The sequence below is a fragment of the Carlito syrichta genome, unplaced genomic scaffold (genome assembly GCF_000164805.1).
Source record: "Carlito syrichta isolate Samal-C Ts95f unplaced genomic scaffold, Tarsius_syrichta-2.0.1 Scaffold307339, whole genome shotgun sequence".
NCBI lineage: Eukaryota > Metazoa > Chordata > Mammalia > Primates > Tarsiidae > Carlito > Carlito syrichta.
This window is the reverse complement of record NW_007251435.1, coordinates 316,819-339,866: the sequence shown is the minus strand read 5'-3', so window position 1 is coordinate 339,866 and position 23,048 is coordinate 316,819. Positions and strand designations below refer to the sequence as shown.

Genomic DNA, 23,048 nt, shown 5'->3' with positions numbered 1-23,048 from the left:
CCTCAGCCTCCCAAAGGCACGAGATTACAGGCTGAGCCACCGAGCCCAGCTAGACTCACTCTTTATTCTTAGGGTTGGTTCTGGGGAGGACATTGTAACATCCTTGTTTTTTTTTTTTGAGTTGGAGTCTCACTCTGTCGCCCAGATTGGAGTGCAGTGACCGCTCCCGGCCACCATAGCCTTGATCTGCTGGGCTCCGGCGATCCTTCCGCCTCAGCCTTTCGCCTCAGCCTTCCGAGTAGCCGGAATTACAGGCATGTGCAACCACGTCTGGCTGGTTTTTAAAAAATTTATTGAAGAGATGAGGTCTCGCCCCCCCAGGCGGGTCTCGAACCCGCGGGCAATACACTCACCTCAGCTCCCAAAGGCGTGGGATTACAGGCTGAGCCACCGAGCCAGGCTTGGTGACTATTTTTAAGAGAACTGTTTTGAATATCTCTGCTTCATTAGGGTCAGTTACTGGAGATTTATCTTGTGCCTTTGTTTGGAACATCCTTGCCTGATTCTTTACTTTCCTTGAATCCTGGTGTTGGTATCTACATGTGAGACAAGAAGGGACCTCTACTAATTTTCAAGGACTGACCTAATACAGGAGAGGACCCCCACCAATCTGCCCAGTCAGACATTCTGGGGACCTCTACCAATGCTCTTCCTCCCCAGGAAGAAGTAAGCAGCTGTGGTTTTCTGTCTGCTCATTGTGTTGAGATGGGGTTGAGGGAAGCTATAGTGTGTATCAGTTTAAGTCACCACTTCGATTGTCCCCTGGGTGGCTAGGTTGTGTTGGAGGCATCAGAGCAGCAAGACTGGTGAGCAGATAATAGTTCTTTGGGCAGTCCTGGAGAGGCTGGGGTACTAGATGCATGGATCAACTCTCTCCCTTTTTTTGTCTGCTTGCTCTGGGCAGAGCATGGGAGAGGATCAATGGCATCTACCAGTCCAAGCTGCTGCCTCTATTCTTCTCTGTTCTACATTTTACTGGACTGGTCAGAGCTCAAAGACTTGCAATATTGAAGTCTGTCCTCTGGGAAGCCTTAAAAAAGTTTCAGCACTGTATGTGTGAACCAACTCCTTTCCTCTCCTGGGTGAAGCTTGGAGCCAGGGGGTCTCTTCCTGATTGCATAATGCTGCACCAGGGGTAAGGTTTTCAGCTAAAGAGTGTCCTGACTCTTCATACTGGCTTTGGTGAACCTGGCTTTGCATTCTCCCAGGGTGTGAGAGCCTTTCTATTAGTTTCTGATTTCTCATAAAGGGAATGTCTATAAACTGTTACTGATTTGGTATGTTTGTGGAGGAAAGTCCAGGGCTTTCTATTTTGCCATCTTGCTGATGCCACTCCTCTACTTTTATACTTACCTTTTCCTAGCTTCTTGAAATAAATGCTTAACCTTTCTTTTTTCTACTGATATACACACTTTAAGCCTAGACATTACCCTCTAAGTAGTAATTTTGCTGCATCTTACAAGTTTTAACATGATCATATGTTCATTATGATTTAAGTAAAATGTTTTCCAACTTCTATGATTTCTTTGACCCACAGGTTACTTGAAATTGTATTTCCTATATTCTAACATAATTGCATTATAATCAGAAATATATTCTGATTTCAATCTTTTGAAATTTGTTAAGACCTGCTATACAATGCAGTATATGGTTACTTTTTGTAAATGTTCTCTCAATACTAGAGAACAATGTGCTTCTGCAATTGTTGGGTGCAGCATTTTACATTTGCTCTTTGGGTCAAGTTTTTAATCATGTTGTTCAAATCTATATCCTCTATTAATACTGTATCATTGTATTTATCAATATATACTTACAGCTAAACATTAAAATCACCAAATATTATGATTTGTCTATTTTTTCCTTCTACTCCTATCAATTTTTACATTATATATTTTGAAGCTATATTAGAGGTACAAATAAATTTAAAATTATTATAGTTTTCTGAAGAATTGAACCTTTTAGTACTATGGAATAATCACTTTTTATCTCTAGAAATGTTTAAAGTCTATTTGCTGGATGCAAAAATAACTATATAGGTTGGGAATCTCTTATATAAAGTGCTTGAGACCAGAAGTGTCTTGGATTTCAGATTTTTGAGAGGATTTTGGAATATCTGCATTATACATACTGGTTCAGCAACTCTAATGTGAAAATGTGAAATGCTCTAGTGAACATTTCCTTTGAAACATTCATTATGATGGTGCTCAAAAAGGTTTAGAGTTTAAAGCATTTCAAATTTCAGATTTTCAAATTAGGGATACTCACTCTGTACCACATGACCATATATATATATGGTTATATATACATATTTTGAGTCAGTTCTCACTCTGTCATCTAGACTGGAGTGCAGTGGCATGACTGTGGCTCAGCACAACTATGAACTCCTGGGCTCAAGTGAACCTCTTGTCTCAGTCTCTGCTTCATGCCACCACACCAATTTTTTTTCTTTGGTAGAAATGAGGTCATGTTTTGTTGCCTTGGGTGGTCTTGAACTCTTGAGTTCAAGCAATTCTCCCACCCTGGCCTCCTAAAGTGCTAGGATTACAGGCATGAGCCACTGCACCTGGCCCCATATTTCTTTTTGCTTAGCATTTGCATGGTACATATATTTTCTCCATACTTTTCCTTTCAACTTTTCTGTATCTTAATGTTTTAGGTAGACTCTTCAATAAGGCCTGGATATGACCCCATCCACTTCTTGAATTATTATGTCTTTTCATTTTAATGTAGAATTTTATAATGTAGTCATAGAAACTACTTGTGGTCTCTGTATTAAATAGAATCCAACAAATATTTATTGAGCATTGTACTAGACCCTGGAGATGTAATGGTATAAATAAAAGGTTACCATCAGGCTTAGACCTGCTTTAGAATAACCTCTGTCTCCCAGCACCTTGGATGCAGCAGAGTTAAGATACATGGAGAGTGATGTGAATGACTGCACTCAGGCTGCAGGTATAAGGCCTGCATGAGAACAGCATAAAAGATGTTATATAATTACTGGTAGGAAAAAGGGGTTGTAGCTTCTATGTGTCAAAATGACTTCCATATACTTGGCTCTCATCCCTGGTAGTTGTACACACCTTATACGGATGAGAGTACAAAAGAAGCTGTATACATGGATAGTTCCAGTCTGCTGATGAGATGAAGGTGCTATGTATGCTGTAACTCTCACCCTGTATTCTTCCATAAAGCTAAGTAGACACAGTATTAGATGAAAGCTTATGAGAATGTGATTGTCACCTTCAATCCATAACTGCATCTATACTGCTGTAAATGGTAAACAAGAAAGGCAAGATCCCTTTCCTTACAGCAATTACAATTTAGTAGGGAAAGAGTGGGTGTAGTGGCTCATGTCTGCCATCCCAGCACACTGGGAGACTGAGACAGGAAGATTGCTTGAGTACAGCTTAGGCAACATAGTGAGACCTCATCTCTATAAAAAATAAAAAAAAATTAGTCAGGCATCGTGGCATGCACGTGTAGTCCTAGCTACTCAGGAGGCTGAGGCAGAAGGATCACTTGAGTCCAGGAGTTTGAGACAGTGGTGAGCTGTAATCACATTACTGCACTTATGCCCGGGTGACAGAGACCTCTACTTAAAAAAAAAACAAACAGAATAAAAATAAATAAAACAATTTAGTAAGGAGAGAGAGATGCAATGAGGCACTTATAATATAGAAGAGGGAATGTACAGAGTACTTTGTAAACACATAAGAAGGCCACTTAATACAGACTTATGCAGCTTAGAAAGTTTTTCATGGAGGATATGATGTGTAATTTTAGAAGCTCAGATAGAATTAGTTATCTTCAGGGAAAGTAGAAGAGAATTACTGGCATGACTTCTATTCTGGAAACTAGAAGAAAATAATGATGCTTGAAGTATATTGTTGGACTACAGAGTAGGAAAAATGGAGTAAGAGTGTAGGTCAGGTCTGGACTTTCAAGTCATGCTAAGGAGTTGAGACTTTATCTAAGAGCAATGGAAATATATTTAGAGCCTGGATTAAAAACTAATTTGAACTGGAGTTAGGGAGAGGGTAAAGTTAAGGATGACGGCCTGGTTTATGGCTTGGACAATTAGGTGTATGGGAAAATTTGTTTATTGGGTTAGAGAATTATGAAGAAAGACTAGGGAGAAAAATGGAGGGTTCACTTCTGCATTTGTTCAAAGTTTGATGCACCAGTGAGATATCTAAATAGAGACCTCTGGCAAAGAAACTATGCTCTGGCACTACTACACGGCTTTTTCAAATTACCTTTCTTTTCTTCAGAGCATCCCTGCCCATACTTCTGATGCTCCTCCCTGCTAGTAGCCTGCCCAGTAACCAAGCAGTTATAATATAGTATTATAACTCTGTGACAGGGAGCACACAGAGTACTTTATAAACACATAGGAAGGCTGCTTACTCCAGACTTAAGCAGTTTAGAAAGATCTGTTCTCTTCTTCTGACTATAGAAAACTGATTTTATTTGGCTGGCGGAATGTCCCATTATATAAGCTTGATTTCTCATGCTCTCCTGTGGCTCTGCCATTTGTTTCTAAATATATTCTTATATTCAATTTTTAAAAATAAAAAACAATAGAATATTATACAGTCATAAAGAAGAACAAAATTATGAACTTCGCAGCAACTTGGATGGATTCAGAGTCTATAATACTCAGTGATTTATCACAGAAACAAAGAATTGAGTAGCACATGTTTTCACTCATAAGCGGATCCTGAACATTTACCATAATACTATAAGAAAGGAATTGGAAATAGCTGGAAACTTCCAGGGGAGGAAGCGTGGGCACATAACATTAATAAGGGTATCTGATCTTAAACCAGGCAAAGTGGGGACCAAAGGGAGGCTCAAACTTTACCTGTACAATGATCACTTGTATATCTAATCCTGAATTGTACCCCACATCTTTAAAATAAAATAAATTTTTAAAAAAGTACATAATATATACTTTTCTGCTCCTTACAATTTTTCATCTAACAATTCATATTTTTATACTACATTTTTGAGTTTTTTTGAGTTGGAGTCTCACTCCATTGTCCAGGCTGGAGTGCAGTGGCATGTTCACGGCCACCCCAGCATCAACCTGCTGGGCTCAGGCAATCCTTCCACCTCAGTCTTCCAAGTAGCCAGAACTACAGGTGCACACTACCAAACTTGGCTAATTTTAAAATTTATTTTAGAGATGAGGTATTGCCAAGTTGTCCAGACTGTTCTCGAATCCATGTGCTCAGGCAATACTCTCACCTCAGCATCCCAAAGTGCTGGGATTACATGCTTGAGCCACCGTGCCCGGCCTATACTGAATTTTTATCTTTCCATATTTAATATGTTTCAGTCTCCAAACTCTAAAGACTATGAAAATATTATTAGTGTCTTCTCTTTGGTAAAGACTCCTAGGAATATGCTGTGTGCAAACTGAGACCTTGTATTTTTTCCTAAAGGAACCTATAGCCTAAGAAAAATGTAGGTTGTATTTTTGTTGCTTTCAATAAAGAGGAAACTAAAGTGTATTGGAAAAAGCCAAGAAAGTCAAATATTTTGTTCTGTGAGTTGGCATTAGATGCTTGAGTGCAAAGAATTGGAGATGGATGAAACCGAGCAGTAAAAGAAGGAAAATGAAGGGGAATTGAGCTGTCATGTGGGATCTTAAAAATGGCATATATATTACTGAATAGCAACTGAGTGCCTGCCATTAGACTGGGTATTCATCATTCAAAGATGAAAAGACACACTATTCCTGACTTCAATGAACTCAGTTTAATAGAAGATATATATATATATCTCCACACACACATAATGTATATATATCCAAATACTTAGCACCTGGATCTGGTTTCTAAATTCCATTCTCCATGGAAAGGAACCAGGGCTCTATGGAGAAATGGCTGATTCCAGACCTGGGGCAGGAAAGAATAGGATGAGACGAGAACATCTTGTGCCCAAAAGTAAGGAATACTCAAAGAATGGTGGGGACATGTCAGAAGGATACAGACACCAGCTTGAAAGGACTCCACTGGCCAAATCTGAGACAATTTATACACCAAAGTAAATAATGATAGTAACATATTATAACTAATTGCACAAAATAGGAATACATGAACCTATAGAGTTAAAAACAAATAAATCAAAAGTTTGATAGTTTCAGAGTATTTTTATAAGTCTCAAAGTATAACTGTACTACAAAATTCTTACTAATTATGAAGGGATAAAGAGTAACTTTATAGTGAAGTTGGACAGACACTATCTTTTTTTTTTGAGTTGAGTCTCACTCCATTGCCCAGGCTGGAGTGCAGTGGCATGCTCACGGCAACCCCAGCATCGACCTGCTGGGCTCCAGCGATCCTTCCACCTTAGCTTTCCAAGTAGCTGGAACTATAGGTGTGCACTACCATACCTGGCTAATTTTTTGATTTATTGTAGAGATGAGGTCTCGCCAAGTTGCCTGGGGTGGTCTTGAACCTGCAGGCTCAGGCAATCCACTCGTCTTGGCCTCCCAAAGTGCTGGGACTACAGGCTGAACCACCGAGCCTGGCCTGCTATCTTAATCAAATAACATCACCATATCACCAGAAAAGGGACAAACTGAAATCATGTACCATCTAATAGGACATAATGAGAACTTCCTGCTATTTCTACTAAAAAATTACAGTCTGAACTAATCATTAGATAATATTAGGCAAATCAAGATTGAGGATATCTTATAAATATTGGCCTGTAATCTTGAAAAGCTTCAGGAGTCATGAAAAGACTAAGGAACTGCTTCAGATTGAAGGACAAAGATTTATAAAAGAAAAGCAATACATCATTCTGGAATGGATCTTATTGCTGCAAAATTACTGGACAATTAGAGAAATCTGAATAGGATCTGAGATTAGATGATAGAATGATTACTTATAATACATATTTATATATTTTGATGGTTGGATCATGGTTAAGTAGGAGACTATCTTTATTTTTTTTTTATTTTTTATTTGCGTTGGAGTCTCACTCTGTTGCCCAGACTGGAGTGCAGTGGCACACTGCCGACAACCACAGCCTTGACCTGCTGGGCTCTGGCAATCCTTCCGCCTCAGCCTTCCAAGTAGCTGGAACTACAGGCATGTGCTACCACGCCCAGCTAATTTTTTGATTTATTGTAGAGATGAGGTCTCGCCAAGTTGCCCAGGGGAGTCTCGAAGCCGCAGGCTCAGGCAATCCACTCACCTTGGCCTCCCAAAGCGTGGGATTACAGGCTGAGCCACCAAGTCTGGCGACTATCTTTATTTTTTTATTTTTATTTTTTTTTGAGTTGGAATCTCACTCTGTTGCCCAGACTGGAGTGTAGTGGCCGCTCCCGGCCACCGCACCTCGCCTGCTGGGCTCCGGTGATCCTTCCGTCTCAGCCTTCTGAGTAGCCGGAATTACAGGCATGCACTACCATGCCCGGCTGATTTTTTGATTTATTGTAGAGATGAGGCCTCGTTGCCCAGGTGGGTCTCGAACCCACGGGCTCAGACAATCCACTCACCTCAACCTCCCAAAGGCGCAGGATTACAGGCTGAGCCACCAAGCCCGGCTGACTATCTCTATTTTTAAGAAATAAGCACAAGTGTGCCCTGATATGTTGCCAGTATAGTTTCAAATGGTTCAGGGGAAAATGTTATTTGTACTATTTTTGCAACTTTAACAAATAAATTTAATATTGTTTTAAAATAAAAACATTTAAGCAATTAAAAAAATTCCATTCTAACCCACCAGGATAATTATTAGCCTCACACCTGAATCTCCAGAGGACGCTGAAGTCTTTTATTCTAGGAGAAAGGCCCTCAGCTCACCTGTGGTCAAGAATAATTCATCAGAGTGAGAGCTCAGGAAGGATTTGTGGACAAAGCCCCAGTTAATGGGAACCCATGGTGGTGACAGGCAAAGGGAGAGAGAGAGGTCAAAGAGGGAGACAGAATGAAGGGGAATTGGGGCATACTTATGTTTAGGCATTTGGCGTTTATAATGGCTTCACTTACTATATCATTAATCACAGTAAATTGACCAAGTTTGTTAAAGAGCCTCTGACAGAAAAAGTCATAGACTGTAATTGGGGAACTCTAGATTTTTCCAACCTCTGATTACTACCTGTTATGGACTAAATGTCTGTGCTGCCCCCTACCCTCAGATTCACATGTTGAAACTCTCTTCTCCTGATCATGTAATGGTATTAGGAGGTAGGGCCTTTGGGAAATATGGGGATTAGATGAGGTTGTGACCATGGAGCCCTCATGAACAAGATTACTGTTCTTACAAGAATCACAACAGAGCTTGCTTCTCTTCTCTGCTCTCTGTCATGTACAGATACCACAAGAAGGTGGTCATCTGCAACTCAGAAAAGGAGCCTCACCAGAACCTGACCATGCTGATGCCCTGCTCTTGGACTTCAGCCTCCAGAACTGTGAAAAATAAATTGCTGTTGTTTATTAGACTGTAATACCCAGTCTATGGTATTTTGTCACAGCAGCCCAAATCGACTAAAACACTATGTCACTATATAACCTAGAGCAAGTCTTTTAATTTAGCTTGGACTTAGACTCCTATTTGTAAAATGTAGGGACTAAATTAGTTCACAGTGATTTTATGTTCCTATAACTATAGTCAAACTAAAGATGTCGTTTTCTCTATAAGAAAAAGTCATTTTCTATTTAAAAAGTCAATGTGGATTACTCTCGTAAGATAAGGCTAAAAGGTTGGGCTGCCCACACATAATTGGATGATAGCTAAAGTGCTAAGTTAAATGTAGACAGTACTTTATAAAACAAATTGACAAGTCTCAAAAGGCAATGTGGTCTACTGGTATTTTTGAAGATAATCAAAACTGGGTTCAAAATCCTGATTTTGCTCATGCTGTTCAGCCTTCTAATCCATCATACATACAACTGCGAGAATTACCTAAGATAGATTTTAGAGTGTCACGTCTCTGTCAGTGGCAAAAGCTTAAGATTCAAACTTTAGCATGGCATCCAGTGCTTTCCACAATTTGGTTCCAATCTTTTTTTTTCTTCTCATTGTCTGCAGCATCTTGTATTTTAGCACTGAATTTCCTGAATAATATTCTCCTGAATACTATTGTGCTGGGAGATGTTAATAGATATTCTATGAAAAAGAGGCCTATGGTCAAACAATCCAGCTCAAATTCCATCTCCTGTGTAAAGCCTTCATGAATCCTCCCCCAGAAATTACTAACTCTCTTTTTATTCCCAAAAGAGTTATATTTGACTTTGGGCAGTTTATAAATTTGATAACTGAATTCTAGCTTACTTAGAGTTAAGCATAACTATATTTAAGTTTTACAAATTCAGTATTGACATTTTTTTCCTCATAAGTTCATTATACTAAAAAGCAAATAACATTTTTTTCATTCTTTTAAAAAACTGATTCTTTCTGATAATAAATTAGACTCCAAAGTAATCTGCTATAGGGGCATCATGAAAAAAATATAGGCTTTGGAATAAAAAAGACCTGAGTTCATTTTCCAGCTCTGCCACTAACCAGGTGAGACACCTTAGACAAATAAACTTTCAGACTCTGTTACCTCATCTATAAAATATAGATAATAATTTCTATATAGCTTTGCTGATTGTAAGACAATAGGTAAATCAATCTATATAATTATCTGTATGAATAAACTATTTGAATAGATATATATCTAGCACATAGCAGACACTAAAATTACTAGCTTTTCCAAATGTGCTTACATAGTAGTATTAATTTGTAATAAAATGGCACAAATGTAACACAGTAGAATAAAGTTAAATGAATCTGTTTAAATTCTTGTTTTTCAAATGGCTTATACAGTATGTTCCTTCTTGCAAACTTTGAGGGTCAAATGAGAGAGGAGAGTTATTAATATACTGATGTGTCATGTCTAGAATCAATCTTTAGGAGACATCTACTGTGACAGGTAGATTTTAAGCAATAGTATTCCTTGAGACATCAATTGAGATCTCATCTGAGATATTCAGTTACTGATTTGTCAATTAGCGGCTTCAAGAGGTTCACTAACTTCTTAAACATTCTTTTTATCTAGTCTTATTTATGTTTTCCTTTTTGTTTTCTCACTTTAAGATACACTGACAATTTTATTGAATGTGGCAGCTATGTGATTTGGATATTACCCTATGCAAGGGCATCAAATTAAATAAATGGCACTTGGCTCTCATTTGGAAATGTTTGGATGACCTTGGATTTAATATAGTAAAGTAGAACAGTTATCAGTATTTTCTCTCTCAGGGAAGCTAATATGGTTAGCAAGACAAATAACGCTGATTGCAGCAGACACTTTCCTTCTAATTTTATCTCAGTACTTATCTCCCTAGGCCCAACTCAAATACCTCCTTTCGGAAGCCTTCTAAGATCATCACAGACATAAATATCTTAAGATGTAGTTTTATTACATCTTATATCTTAAGATGTATTTGTATTATCACACTGTATTATTATGTTTATGGTTTTGTTCTTGGTATTCTTTTACATTATTTTATATTATACACATGAAATAATAATTCTTGTTTTGAACATCTTACAAATGAGGAAATTAAAAATTAGAGACAGCAAGAAATTTGCCTATGAGTAATAAAGTGATGAGAAAGCAAGATTCCAAGCTCTCAAGCCAGTGTTCCTTTAGATTAGTTAACACAGTTTATCCCCCCTTTTCCATTATTCTTAGACCTTGAAAACTATTCTAAATCTTTTCACTTACAAATTTCAAAACAATTTTTCTAAGTTTCTATATATAAGAATGTCAAGAGTTATGTGAAAAAATGAGAGCAATACTCTAAACTTTGACAAACAGAAGATTCTTAGAGAAAGCAGTTTTCTTTTCTTAAGACTGATGATACCCAGCAAAAGAAAAATTTGGCATAGATTTTTTTTAAGCCTTGTGTATAAATACAAAATATCATTTCTGATTACTTAACAAATCAGTAATAGGATATGCTAGATTAAACATTTGAGGCAAAGGCATCTTCAAATAAAGTTTTATAAAGTAGTGAGAAATACCATAAAAAAGCACAACAAAAGGCCATTTTTCCTACCATTTTTCAATACCAAAGTAAATAATAATTTAGCTATATGTAATATATGCATTTTGTAAACCTATCTATTTATAAGTTTTAAGATAGACAGACTCTACATTGTCATTTACACATTTTACACTTAATACATTTGTAAGTTTTTAGTTTTGTGCCACTATAGACTCAAAATTCATTTTAAAAGGAGGGATAAAATTACCTTTCATAGCCTCCAGTTTCTATAAAATATTAGAATTTAAATATATGTTTGAACATTAACATGAGATTACAGTAACTAAAAATATAAAATAGAAGGGAAATGTGCTTATTAAAAATGATATATTTACAAAGATGATATATTTAGAATGAGATTGAGCATTTTAAGTTTAACGTAAACTTGGAGTACTCAAAACATACTAGAAAGATAAATCATTATGTGACTAAAAAATTACTAGACTAGAAAAATAATGATTTGCTGATTATTATTATTATTTTTTTGAGTTGGAGTCTCACTCGGTCGCCCAGACTGGAGTGGAGTGGCCGCTCCCGGCCACCGCAGCCTCGCCTGCTGGGCTCCAGTGATCCTTCCGCCTCAGCCTTCCAAGTAGCCGGAGTTACAGGCATGTGCTACCACGCCCGGCTGATTTTTTGATTTATTATAGAGATGAGGTCTCACCAAGTTGCCCAGGTGGGTCTCGAACCTGCAGGCTCAGACAATCCACTCACCTTAGCCTCCCAAAGGCGCGGGATTACAGGCTGAGCCACCGAGCCCAGCTGCTGATTATTTTTAACATGATGCTATGACTATTACTAAAGGCAGTAACTGTATCCTATTACTTTATTTTTAAAATTTACCAATATAAGCAAAATCTTAGTGATAACACAAAATTCTCTGATATAAACTGTCTCAATAGTATGGTTCAAAAATAATTTTAAACATGAAACTATCCAGTAAATAATTTCAAAGCAAGTAAGTATACCAAATTCTTCTTCCTTGATAAGTACTTTAGAAACATATATTTGTAATTGACTCTTCATTTTCTTTTTGTTGTTACATAATTTCTCCAACATTTTAATTTGAGCAATTTTAAATCTACAGATAAAAGTACAAGTGCAATAAATAGCAAGTGATACATATTATTCTTTTATTATCTACTTCTATTATTTCTATTTTCTATTATCTTTCTATATTATGAGGTCTTTGAGGCTGAGAAGGTATCTAATTTCTTTTTCTATCTCCAGAACCTCTAGGTACCTGGTAGAAAGGTAGTATTTAGGAATTACTAAATGGTGTCCCTTCCTGATTATAATCTGCCCTCATTCCTCTAATCCATCCTTAATCTGCACAAATAGCAAATTTCTAAAATACAAACCTGATTACTTCTCTTTTTAGATCAATTAATAATAGCAGCCATTATCTATTACTATCATCTAAGTACTGTGATAAACATATTACATGCATTACTTCACTTAATTCTATAACAAGCTTATGAGTTAGGTACTATTATCAATACCCATTTTATAGGCAAGGAAACTGAGGCATAGAGGATTACATAATTCATCCAAGGTCACACAGCAAATAACAAACCTAAGTTTTGGACCCTGACAATCTGACTCCAAAGTCCATGCACTTAAACATGGATTGATCATGCTTTCTCATTCTTCTTTGGTTTTGAACATATTCCTCTCTTAGCCTGGAATCCCCGTAAACTACTATTTATCTCTGAAGTCACAGCTTCAGTGATAGATCTCTATAGAGCTTTACTCCAGGTGCACTTAAGCATGCTTTCTTTGCTTCCATTGTTCTTTGTACATAATGAAAACTTGCATTTAATCAAATTATCCCTTCAATACTCTGGCCTCATCTCTTCCTCTCTAATGATCTTTCTTGACCCTGCTTGGGTTACTTAATTCCATGGCATATCCCCTTCATTCAAAAAACAAATATTAAATTAGTATCTACTATCTGCCAGGCATTGTTCTAGGCTCTGGGGATGCAGCTCCTGGCTGTCATGGGGCTTGCGTTCTAAGCTTGTATGAGAGAGACAAAAATAAATAAATACATTTGAAACACATACATGCACATGTACACACATTGTCAGGGGTTGATACAGGCTTGGAAGAAAATTAAATCAGGACAACAACATAAAGAAGGATGGGCTATAATTTCAGATAGAGCTGTCAAATAAAGACCTCTGTGCTAAGCTAACATCTGTGGGGTAAGGAAGTAAGTCATATGGATGAGCTGGGGTACTGGTATCCCAGGGTGTGGGAACAGTAAGTGCAAAAGTCGAAAAGTGGAAACGAGCTTGTTGTGTTTGCAGTATAAAGCAAATCGTAGTGTGACTGGAGAGAGTGAAAGAGGGGCAGGTGGAAGAACATGCCTCTATTCCAACATGGCTTTTCTTGCCTTTTTAAAAAAATAGCAGCTAACACCTTTTACCATATAAGTACATTATATAATACACAAGTTTCTTGTTATATTTATAGTTTCTTGTTTCATATCACATTGTAGCACTGTTGTACTTTAATTTATTTTTTATTTACTTATTTTTATTTTTTTACTTTTGAGTTGGAGTCTCACTCTGTTGCCCAGACTGGAGTACAGTGGCATGCTCCTGGCCACCGCAGCCTCAAACTGTTGGGCTCCGACGATCCTTCTGCTTCAGCCTTCCAAGTAGTCGGAACTACAGGCGCGCACTACTACACCTGGCTAATTTTTGATTTTTTATTGTAGAGACAAAGGCTCAACAAGTTGCCCAGGTGGGTCTCGAACCCATGAGATCAGGCAAGCCACTCACCTCGGTCTCCCCAAGTGCTGGGATTACAGTCTGAGCCACAGAGCCTGACCCACTGTTGTATTTTTAAAAAATTCTTTCTCAATGGTCTCAATAGTGCAACAGAAATCAAACCTACTCTTTACTCCTTTTACTTGCTTTCTCCAACCCTAGGCAGCCTTACAAAGAATCTTTCTAAAATGAGAATCTGATCTGGTCATACTATAACTTAAAAAATTTTAATGGCTTCTCACTGACTATAATTGTAAGCATAGTATAGAGGGTTCTCACGACCAACTCCCCACCAGTAATCCAAACCTATCTCCTTCAGCTAGAGCCAGCCATACCAAATATTTATAGTATACCAACCAGTGCGTTTACAACTTTTCTATGAAACTATTCCTAATTGCAAAGGGAGGATGACTTATTCATGGTGAACAGAGACAGAATAGACATACTGAAAACACAAGTTTCTTAGAAATTTCCTACTTCATCCTAAAAATTCATGGGGTCATTGTACTCTACTCTGTAACATATCTACATTTTAAATTAATCTTAAAAAGTTTAATCTGGGCCAAGTGCAGTGGATCAAGCCTGTAATCCCAGCACTGATGTCAGAGGACTGCCTGAGACCATGGGTTCAAGACCAGCCTGGGCAACTTGGCGAGACCTCAGCTCTACAATAAAATAAAAAAATCAGCCTGGGTGTGGTAACACGCGCCTGTAGTTCTGTCTACTTGGAAGGCTGAGGTGGAAGGATTGCTAGGGCCCAGCAGGTCGATGCCGGGGTGGCCATGAATGTGCCACTGCACTCCAGCCTGGGCAACAGAGTGAGACTCCAACTCAAAAAAAAAAAGTTTAATTCCTGTAGTATGCCTGAATAAAATACATGTTCCACTATGACAGCCCATGTTCATATTCAGCCAGTGGCTTGTAAATACCTCAGTGTGCACCACAAATGCCTGGGTGAACTTGTACTCCTGCTTCACAGGCAAGACTTACCATTTCACACCTCTGTACTCAACACTTGCTTTTCTCTGAAGGGAATACCCTTCCTCACCTTGTCTACCTGGTGACATCTTGTTCATCTTCAAGACTCTCCTGAAGCCCCTCTAAGTCACCCAAGCAAACAGATAGTGCCCTTGTTGATATTAGCATTGCTTTCACATACTTATTACAGGACTTACGTACTGCCATTATTTTTTACAAGTTTATATTCCTGATTAGTCAGTGATTTCCTGGAGATCAGCACCCATATCATATCTTCCCAGGTCCATTAACATTTACCGAGTGTTAACTATGTGACAAATATTTTTATATGCATTGTTCCCATTCAATCCTCAGACATCCTTAGGAGATTATATCAATTTTAGACATAGTGTATAATAATAAGCTCTTTGAGGGCAGGACTTGTTATTTTATTCACTAGTGTATCTCCCATGCCTAGTACAGTGCCTGGCACATTGAAGACACTTAAAAGTTTTTGTTGAATAATGAGGAAACCAATGCTCAGAGAGGTTAAGTAACTTGTCCAGGGTACACAGCTAGTAAGTGGAGACCTGAAAGTCTTGGTTCTACTGCTTTTCCATCTCCAACTTCCATCTCAGAATTGGTACTGAGAAGGCACTCAGTATATACCTGCGAATAGATGAATATCTTTTACCTTTAGATTATTCATCTGCTCTACCCCTATTTTTTCATTTGTATACCCCAATTTTTAACCTTTAGGACTAAGACATAAAATACAGTGGGCAAGAACAGACCTAGCTTCCATCCTGCTTCCCTCCTTATCAGTAAATACTAGTGCTATACATAGAGAATAAAAAATATTACTAAAAAACACATGGATATTGCAGAGTTACATTAATAGTTGTTTATTGCATAAACATACTATCAAATGGACAAACTGAAAAATTGATGGCCATAAACTTGTAAAAATTAACCCCAAATTTCCAAATTTGGGGTTTTTTTGTGGTTATGATTTTTCTTTCTTAGTAAAAACAAGTAAGAAGCTTATAGTAATTGATTTCATTTTTATGCTGTTAGTAAATCTTTCTAAATAAAAGGATAATTATGTAATGGCATCAAGTTACAATAAAGAAGAAAATGAGGATGTCCTTTCCTATGGTCTCTACTTTCAACTGGCCTGGAGAAAAGCAAGACTCAGTAATGTGGTTATGGAATGTATTTCGGCCAGGTATGGTGGCTCAGGCGGAAGGGTCTCCTAAGCCCAGGAGGTTGAGGCTGTGGTGGACCGTGATCGTGCCACTGCACTTCAGCCTGGATGACAGTGAGATTCTTACGTTTTTTTCAACAAGCAGATTTCAGTTAGATGATTATTGTATAGCTTGAATTAAAAAGTTATGAGAACATTTACTTTTTATATGAGCACAAAATATTTTAAAACTCCAAGGCCTCTGACGCTTCTGAAAAGTGTGCTTATTTATTTATTTTTGTTTGGTAGTTTGTTAACAGAATGGAAAAAGGCAGTCAGATAAATCTACTTTACAATCCTGGCTCTCTCTCTTAATAACTGTGTCACCTGAAGGTAGATTACTTAATATCTCTGAGCTCATTTCCCTTATAATGTGGATAATAATCCCTAATTAGTAGGACTATAGGTGAGATTAGAAGTCCCTGTAGTAATGAGCATAGTACCAGGCATATGATAGCACTACTGTTTACTTAAGTAAATAGTAGCTCTCTTTACTTAAGGTCTGCTGCTTTATTTACTCTGATTTCATAATGGGAGTCACTTAAATCACCATTTCCTATAATAATGTTTCCTGTGTTTGCTTCTTTCAATGTAAATATCCTCCCTCATCAAAAAAACTCATAAAATATATTAGAGGGGGAATATTGAAGGAATTTTCAGTCTGTCTTTCCTAATTGTCATGAAAAGACTTTATGTGTGTAATACTTCCTTATTCTCTCTGTTAGAGCAATGTTGCACCAGCATTCCTGAATATCCACAGCCAGCTGGGCCTGGGTATTGGTCTCGTTACCTACCACAGCTCCCATAGGCACTTGAGTTTGCAACCTCTGTTTCAAACACTGAACTTCCGTAGGACATCTACAATTTCATTTTCAAAAGTTGTATCTGCATATAATTTCTTAGAAAACACAAAGCAAGCTTGCACTGTTAATCAAATGTGTAAGAATTTTTTAAAAAATTACCTGATGGAATACAGGCTCTTTTACCCTAAGGTAAACCTGCAAAATATTAGAAGAAACATATGTGAATAAAGTACATCATACAAAAAGGAAAAACCTATCCCAACTACTCTGCAAATCTCAAACCTCTCCTGCTTTCCCCCTCCTACTTAGACTTGACTCCACCCACATAATACCAAGCACATGAGCAGGTATGCCACTAGAGGGCTAGTGCCTGCAGCTGAATCCACCCCTGTGCCAACCCTGCCAAGGTATAAAAAAATGTTTCAAATCTATGCCAGACTACTCAGGCCTTCTGGCCTCTGCCAACAGCTTCAAAGAGGGATACGGATGCATGAATATTCATGAGAAGAGAAGAGGTTACACTGAGAATCCCTAGAGCAGATCTGTTCTATAGTCAGGGAACACTGGACTTAGAGACAGGAGTTAAATTTCAAACTCTGGCACTTACTTGCTACATGTCTTGAGCAAGTCATTTAAGCAAAAGACTCATTTTTTCTTATCTGGATAATGAAGAATAATAGTGGTGAGGAATGATAAACTAAAATACCTGAAAGTGTCTAGCACATAGTAGGTGCTCAATAAGTGAAGACATTTGAAACAAATTTCTTGTGCTTGCTTCTGTTTCCAGAAATTTCTAACTCACTCCTCTAAATGCACTCCCAGTTATACAAACCCTAGTTTTAGGCTCCAATGTCATGAGGTGATTAAATTCAATGCCTGTTTAGGAGTTAACATGCATGTAACTGCCCTGCAGGAGCATAATTTTTAAATGATATGGTACAGGAGAATAAAAATTCAAACCACAATCCTGCAACGACTCTCATCACTTAACAAGACAAAGTTCATTTCTTAGCCTGACATTCAAATCCCTCCTGTTTTTCTGTTTGGTCTCACTGCTGTTTTCTTGTCTTCTTATCATCCAAGGCACCAGAAAGTAGTCCTTCCTCAAATGTACTAGCTTCACGTTTCTGTATCTTTAAACACATTACTCTTTACTTTGCTCAGAAACTCTCTCCCACTCACTACTCATCTTTTAAGATTCAACTCAAACTGTACCTCCTTCTTGAAGCGTCTATACAGTAGAGGCAATCATTCACTCCTCTTTCTTTTTTTTTTGAGTTGGAGTCTCACTCTGTCGCCCAGACTGGAGGGCAGTGGCCGCTCCCGGCCACCGCAGCCTCGACCTGCTGGGCTCCGGCGATCCTTCCGCCTCAGCCTTCCAAGTAGCCAGAATTACAGGCATGCGCTACCACGCCCGGCTGATTTTTTGATTTATTGTAGAGATGAGGTCTCGCTGCCCAGGCGGGTCTCGAACCCGCGGGCTCAGGCAATCCACTCACTTCAGCCTCCCAAAGGCGCAGGATTACAGGCTGAGCCACTGAGCCTGGCTCACTCCTCTTTCTACAAACATCACTGGCATTTATTGGGTTGTTTCGTCCTCTATAAGACTAATATCTTTGATAACAAATATTGGGTTACATATTTCTATATCCTCACTTAAATGTAGTAATCTTATAAAATGTTATGAAACTTTACAATTTGGCTACAAGCTTTCTTATTTCTGGAGGAAGCTTATGCCTTATCAAAAGACCAGATTATTTCCTTTATGCACCTGTAGAGCTTTAAAAGCATGATGTGTATGAAATATCATATATCTATAACTCTAAACCCCTCCAATTATTATTATTTTTTTTGAGTTGGAGTCTTACTCTGTCGCCAAGGATAGGGTGCAGTGGCACAATCACGGTTACTGCAGCCTCTACCTGCTTGGTGCAGATGATCCTTCCACCTCAGCCTTCTAAATAGCTGGAACTATAGGTGCATGCTACCACACCTAGCTAATTTTTTTTATTGTAGAGATGAGGTCTTGCCATGTTGTATAGGCTAGTCTTGAATGCCTGGACTCAGGCAATCCTCTTGCCTGGGCCTCCCAAAGTGGTAGGATTACAGGTGTGAGCCACTGTGTCCAGCCAAGAATGCTTTTAATCTCTGAATTTCCTTACTTGAAAATACTAATTTCCATTTATATAGTTGAACACTATCAGATTCCCATGTTACCAATAAAAGAAATGCAAAAGGGTATGCCTCTTAAAGACAATTTTTAAAAAGCAAACTATTATGGAGTCTGTACTGTGTGCCAGGTGCTAATTTTCACAACTAATACAAAACGTATACTATTCTTATCTTCGTTCTACAGATAAGGAAAACTAAGGCTGAGAGATTAAGCAATTTGCCCAAGGTTCCAAAGTTACTAAGTAACAATGTTCATCCTAATGCAAATTGACCGTCTCCAAAGTATGTTTCTGACTATATCATCTCTTAACCTACAAAAGGGACTATATATTCTTCACCCTGCCGCCAATTCTCTGTATAAACTTGGTTGGCCAGGGAAGTCACAGGCACTCCCTGCACTTTATTCTCTTCTGTTATACTGTAACCAGACTTCGTTTCACCTCTGAAGTACTAGGAGTCTTTCACGATTAAACAATGTGCAGTTCAGGCAAGGGAACGTGAACACAAGTAAACAGCGCGTACGTGCTCTTTCAAGCTCCTATTTAACATCTCACCCAACTGAAACCTGGCTTCTGCCTCCATCGATCTTCTGCTGGCAGCACCCTCATGAAGGCCGCCTGGTCTTCTAACTGAAATTTTCTACCAGTCAGCTCTCAATCTTCACTTTACTCATCCTCTCAGAGGCAACTGTTATTCATTTTTCACTCCTAGAAATCTTTGTATTTTGGGTTTCAGGCTTTCAGAGCTTTCCTACATCTCTGATGACTTGTACTCAGTCTCCTTTGCTGGCTCCATTTCTTCTACCTAGTCCTCAAATGCCAACATTCCATCGGGTTGTACCTTGGGTCATCTTAATGGTCTGTGCAATTTCTGTGCCAGTTTTTCTGTTCCCACATTTCTAGCACCACCTATACCTTGACAATTGCCAAATCCACATCTTTGTCCCAGCCTACCTGTTAGGCCTCAGACGTCATTAATGTCAGGCACCTCAACCTCCACACATTTCAAATTGAACTTATTCACCCCTACCCCATGGTGAAAACCTGCTCATTGTCTGTCGTGCAAAAGCTGTTCATCTTCCAAGTTTTCTGTCTTGATTAAGGATGTACTACCTATACTGACAGCCAGGCCATAAACTGAGGAGTCATTGTAGAAAAAGCCTTTTAACTCCATTTCTACTCTCTCTACTCAGTGGATCACAAGTCTTACAATTTGTTACTTACGGCAATTTATTTTCTTCCCCATCATTATACGATTTTTGTCTGAGCCTCATAGCATGCTAAAGCAAATGCAAAAGTCCCTGGGTCTAGCATACTCCTCTAATCCGGCCTCCATAACCAGAATCATCTTTCTAAAATGATTATGTCTTTCCTCTACTTTAAATCAGTTAATGGCTCTACACTACCTTGAGGATAAAAACGCAAACTCCTGAACATGGCACACAAGAGTCTTTATATAATCTCACGTTTGTTTCATTCACTAGTCTCATTCATTCACTGCTCCTCACTTACCATCTGCTCCAGTCATATCAAATCTCTCTCAGTTCTACGGGTGGTGAGGATTTAGACACAATAAAGGTAAAGTATTCAGTTCAATATCTGCTACATAGTAAGTAATAAAAATAGTAGTTCATTATGCTGTTCCGAGGTTCTCTGCTTATGAACATGCAATAGTCTGTTTAGAAATTCTTCACCACACTCTTGTCCAGAGGCCTAATGAACTCCTAGTCATCAGTTAAATTCAAGGTTAAGAGCCTCCTCTGTGAAGCTTTCCTTGATCCAATCATGTAGTCTTGACTGACCCTCCTTTATCTCATCACCACACAACTAGTTTTCACCTTTTATTGCACTACTCTTCGTTTGATGCAATTCCTTGTTTACATATCTGACTTTCCTAATACAATCAGTACCTCACAGATGACAACTGCTTCTTAGTCATCTTTGTATTTCTTTTTTTTTTTTGAGTTGGAGTCTCACTCTGTCGCCCAGACTGGAGTGCAGTGGCCGCTCCCGGCCACCACAGCCTCGACCTGCTGGGCTCCGGCGATCCTTCTGCCTCAGTCTTCCAAGTAGCTGGAACTACAGGCACGCGCTACCACACCCGGCTGATTTTTTATTTATTGTAGAGATGAGGTCTCGCCAAGTTGCCCAGGCAGGTCACAAATGGTGGGTTTTCAATAAATGTTTTTTAAAATGAATATTTTCTCAATACAAAATGTAACTCATTTAAGGGAAAAAAATGAGTAGGATAGGATCAGAAGTGATTAGCTATCTAACTTATAAGGAGAAAGTTAACCATTACAACAGTCACACTGGACCCAATTCTTGTTTCCAACAAATAGGAATTAATATATAATATATCCTATCCCTTGTTTTTTTTTAAACAAGAGATAATAGATCCATCCACAAGAAAAGTTAATTTTTTCCCATTGCAACTAAATATTTGCTTTTTTACTTTTTCCCCTTTAAAAAAATACCAACAGATTTGTGAAGTTATTTCAATTACAGTGGGAAATAACACTTGAACAGGAAATAAACAAGCAATATCTGTCAGTGAGGTATTCTAATTTCATATAGAAGCATTTTAGTTTGACAGCATGAAGCAAATACCAGAAGTAAAATATGCCAAACTCTGTAACAGTGAACTTACATGCTTAATCTGTATATAATTAAAATGTGACTTACTGTGGTTACTATTAAACTGAATAGAACTAAAGTAAAAAGCAGATGGTAGTTTACTGAGTTCTTGGGCTTGAAACATTCAAACCTTAAAAAAAGAAAAAGAAACATTTTTTAGAATACATAAATAGAAACATAAATAGAATGCCACTTTAACACTTGCCTACATGCCTCTGTGATCTAGTGATAGCCACCATTTCTTTCCACTAGTATTATTTTTTAATTTTTTAATAATATATAGAGACGAGGTCCTGCTGTGTTGTCTAGGCTGGTTCCAAACTCCTGGTCTCAAGCAATTCTCCTACCTCAGCTTCCCAGAGTGCTGGGATTACAGGCATGAGCCACCGTGCCTGGCCTTTCTTCTTATATTCTTATCTTAGAAAATCTGTACTGTCTACATCCTCCAAGGAGCTGGAAGGACTAAGAGTAAACACCTGACTTAAGCTAGGACAATGAAGGGCTCTCTCCTGGAAGTCTACAGTTTGGGAGCCAGAGATTGAATCAATTAAGTATAGAGAGTTGAAGTACAAAGTCATAGATATGGGCTCAAGGTCTGAGGCTGATGTTTGGAGACAGTAATATTGAATGAATAAGAAGATGAGTGGGCAGAGAAGTAACCTACAGGGAGAGAAAAATAAATCAGAAACAAAGACATGAAGCCATGAGGAGAGGAAGGATGGAAGAATGAAAAAGTTACCCTTTCAGTTTCAGTGAAGTGAGGTTGTACTTCATGCTATTAGGTTTCATATAATTTCCTCATATCTCTACAATAAGTAAATCAATCTAGCTCGAGAAGGTTTCCACATCTTGCAACTAAGAAACACTATTATAGAAAATGTCACCCTATTATAATGATCTCTTTCCTTATCTGTCTCCCAACCAGCCTGTGAATTCCTTGTGTGCAGGAATGAAATCTCCCCCCCATATAGCTAGCACAGGAAGTATCCAGTAAACAAGGAGGTATGAACATATAATTGGCTATCAGTAAGTATCCAACCTTTAGGGACTGTATCTTGGTATAGATAGTAGGAATGTTCTCTCAGTTTACTAATTGGCTGTGGAAATTGGACCCAACTCTTATCTGTAAGGAAATGTGCTTGGAACAGATGATTTCTAAGATCTCTTTTACCTTCAAATTCTGTGATTTTATGACTTGGAAGATGACTAAAATATTGGGTGGGATATATGTGCTTAACTTTAAATTCTATAAATTTATGGCTTGAAAGATGATAGAAAAGCTAAGTGAGATATTTGTGAATTATAATTACTCTTTTTTTTTTTGAATTGGAGTGTCACTCTGTCACCCAGACTGGAGTGCAGTGGCCACCCCCGGCCACCGCAGCCTCGACCCGCTGGGC

General features: G+C 38.2%; 1 protein-coding gene across 2 annotated transcripts in view; it reads right to left on the bottom strand.

The window, feature by feature from the left end:
- ACER3 (alkaline ceramidase 3) overlaps window positions 1–23,048 on the bottom strand; it is a 115,969-nt gene that overhangs the window by 43,638 nt on the left and 49,283 nt on the right. For both annotated transcript variants that reach the window (XM_008064447.2, XM_021715745.1), the window contains 2 exons: window positions 21,697–21,778; window positions 17,000–17,035 (listed from right to left, as the gene is read on the bottom strand). In XM_008064447.2, coding sequence (XP_008062638.1) covers window positions 17,000–17,035; window positions 21,697–21,778 — 118 coding nt within the window. The remainder of the gene's footprint in view (window positions 1–16,999; window positions 17,036–21,696; window positions 21,779–23,048) is intronic.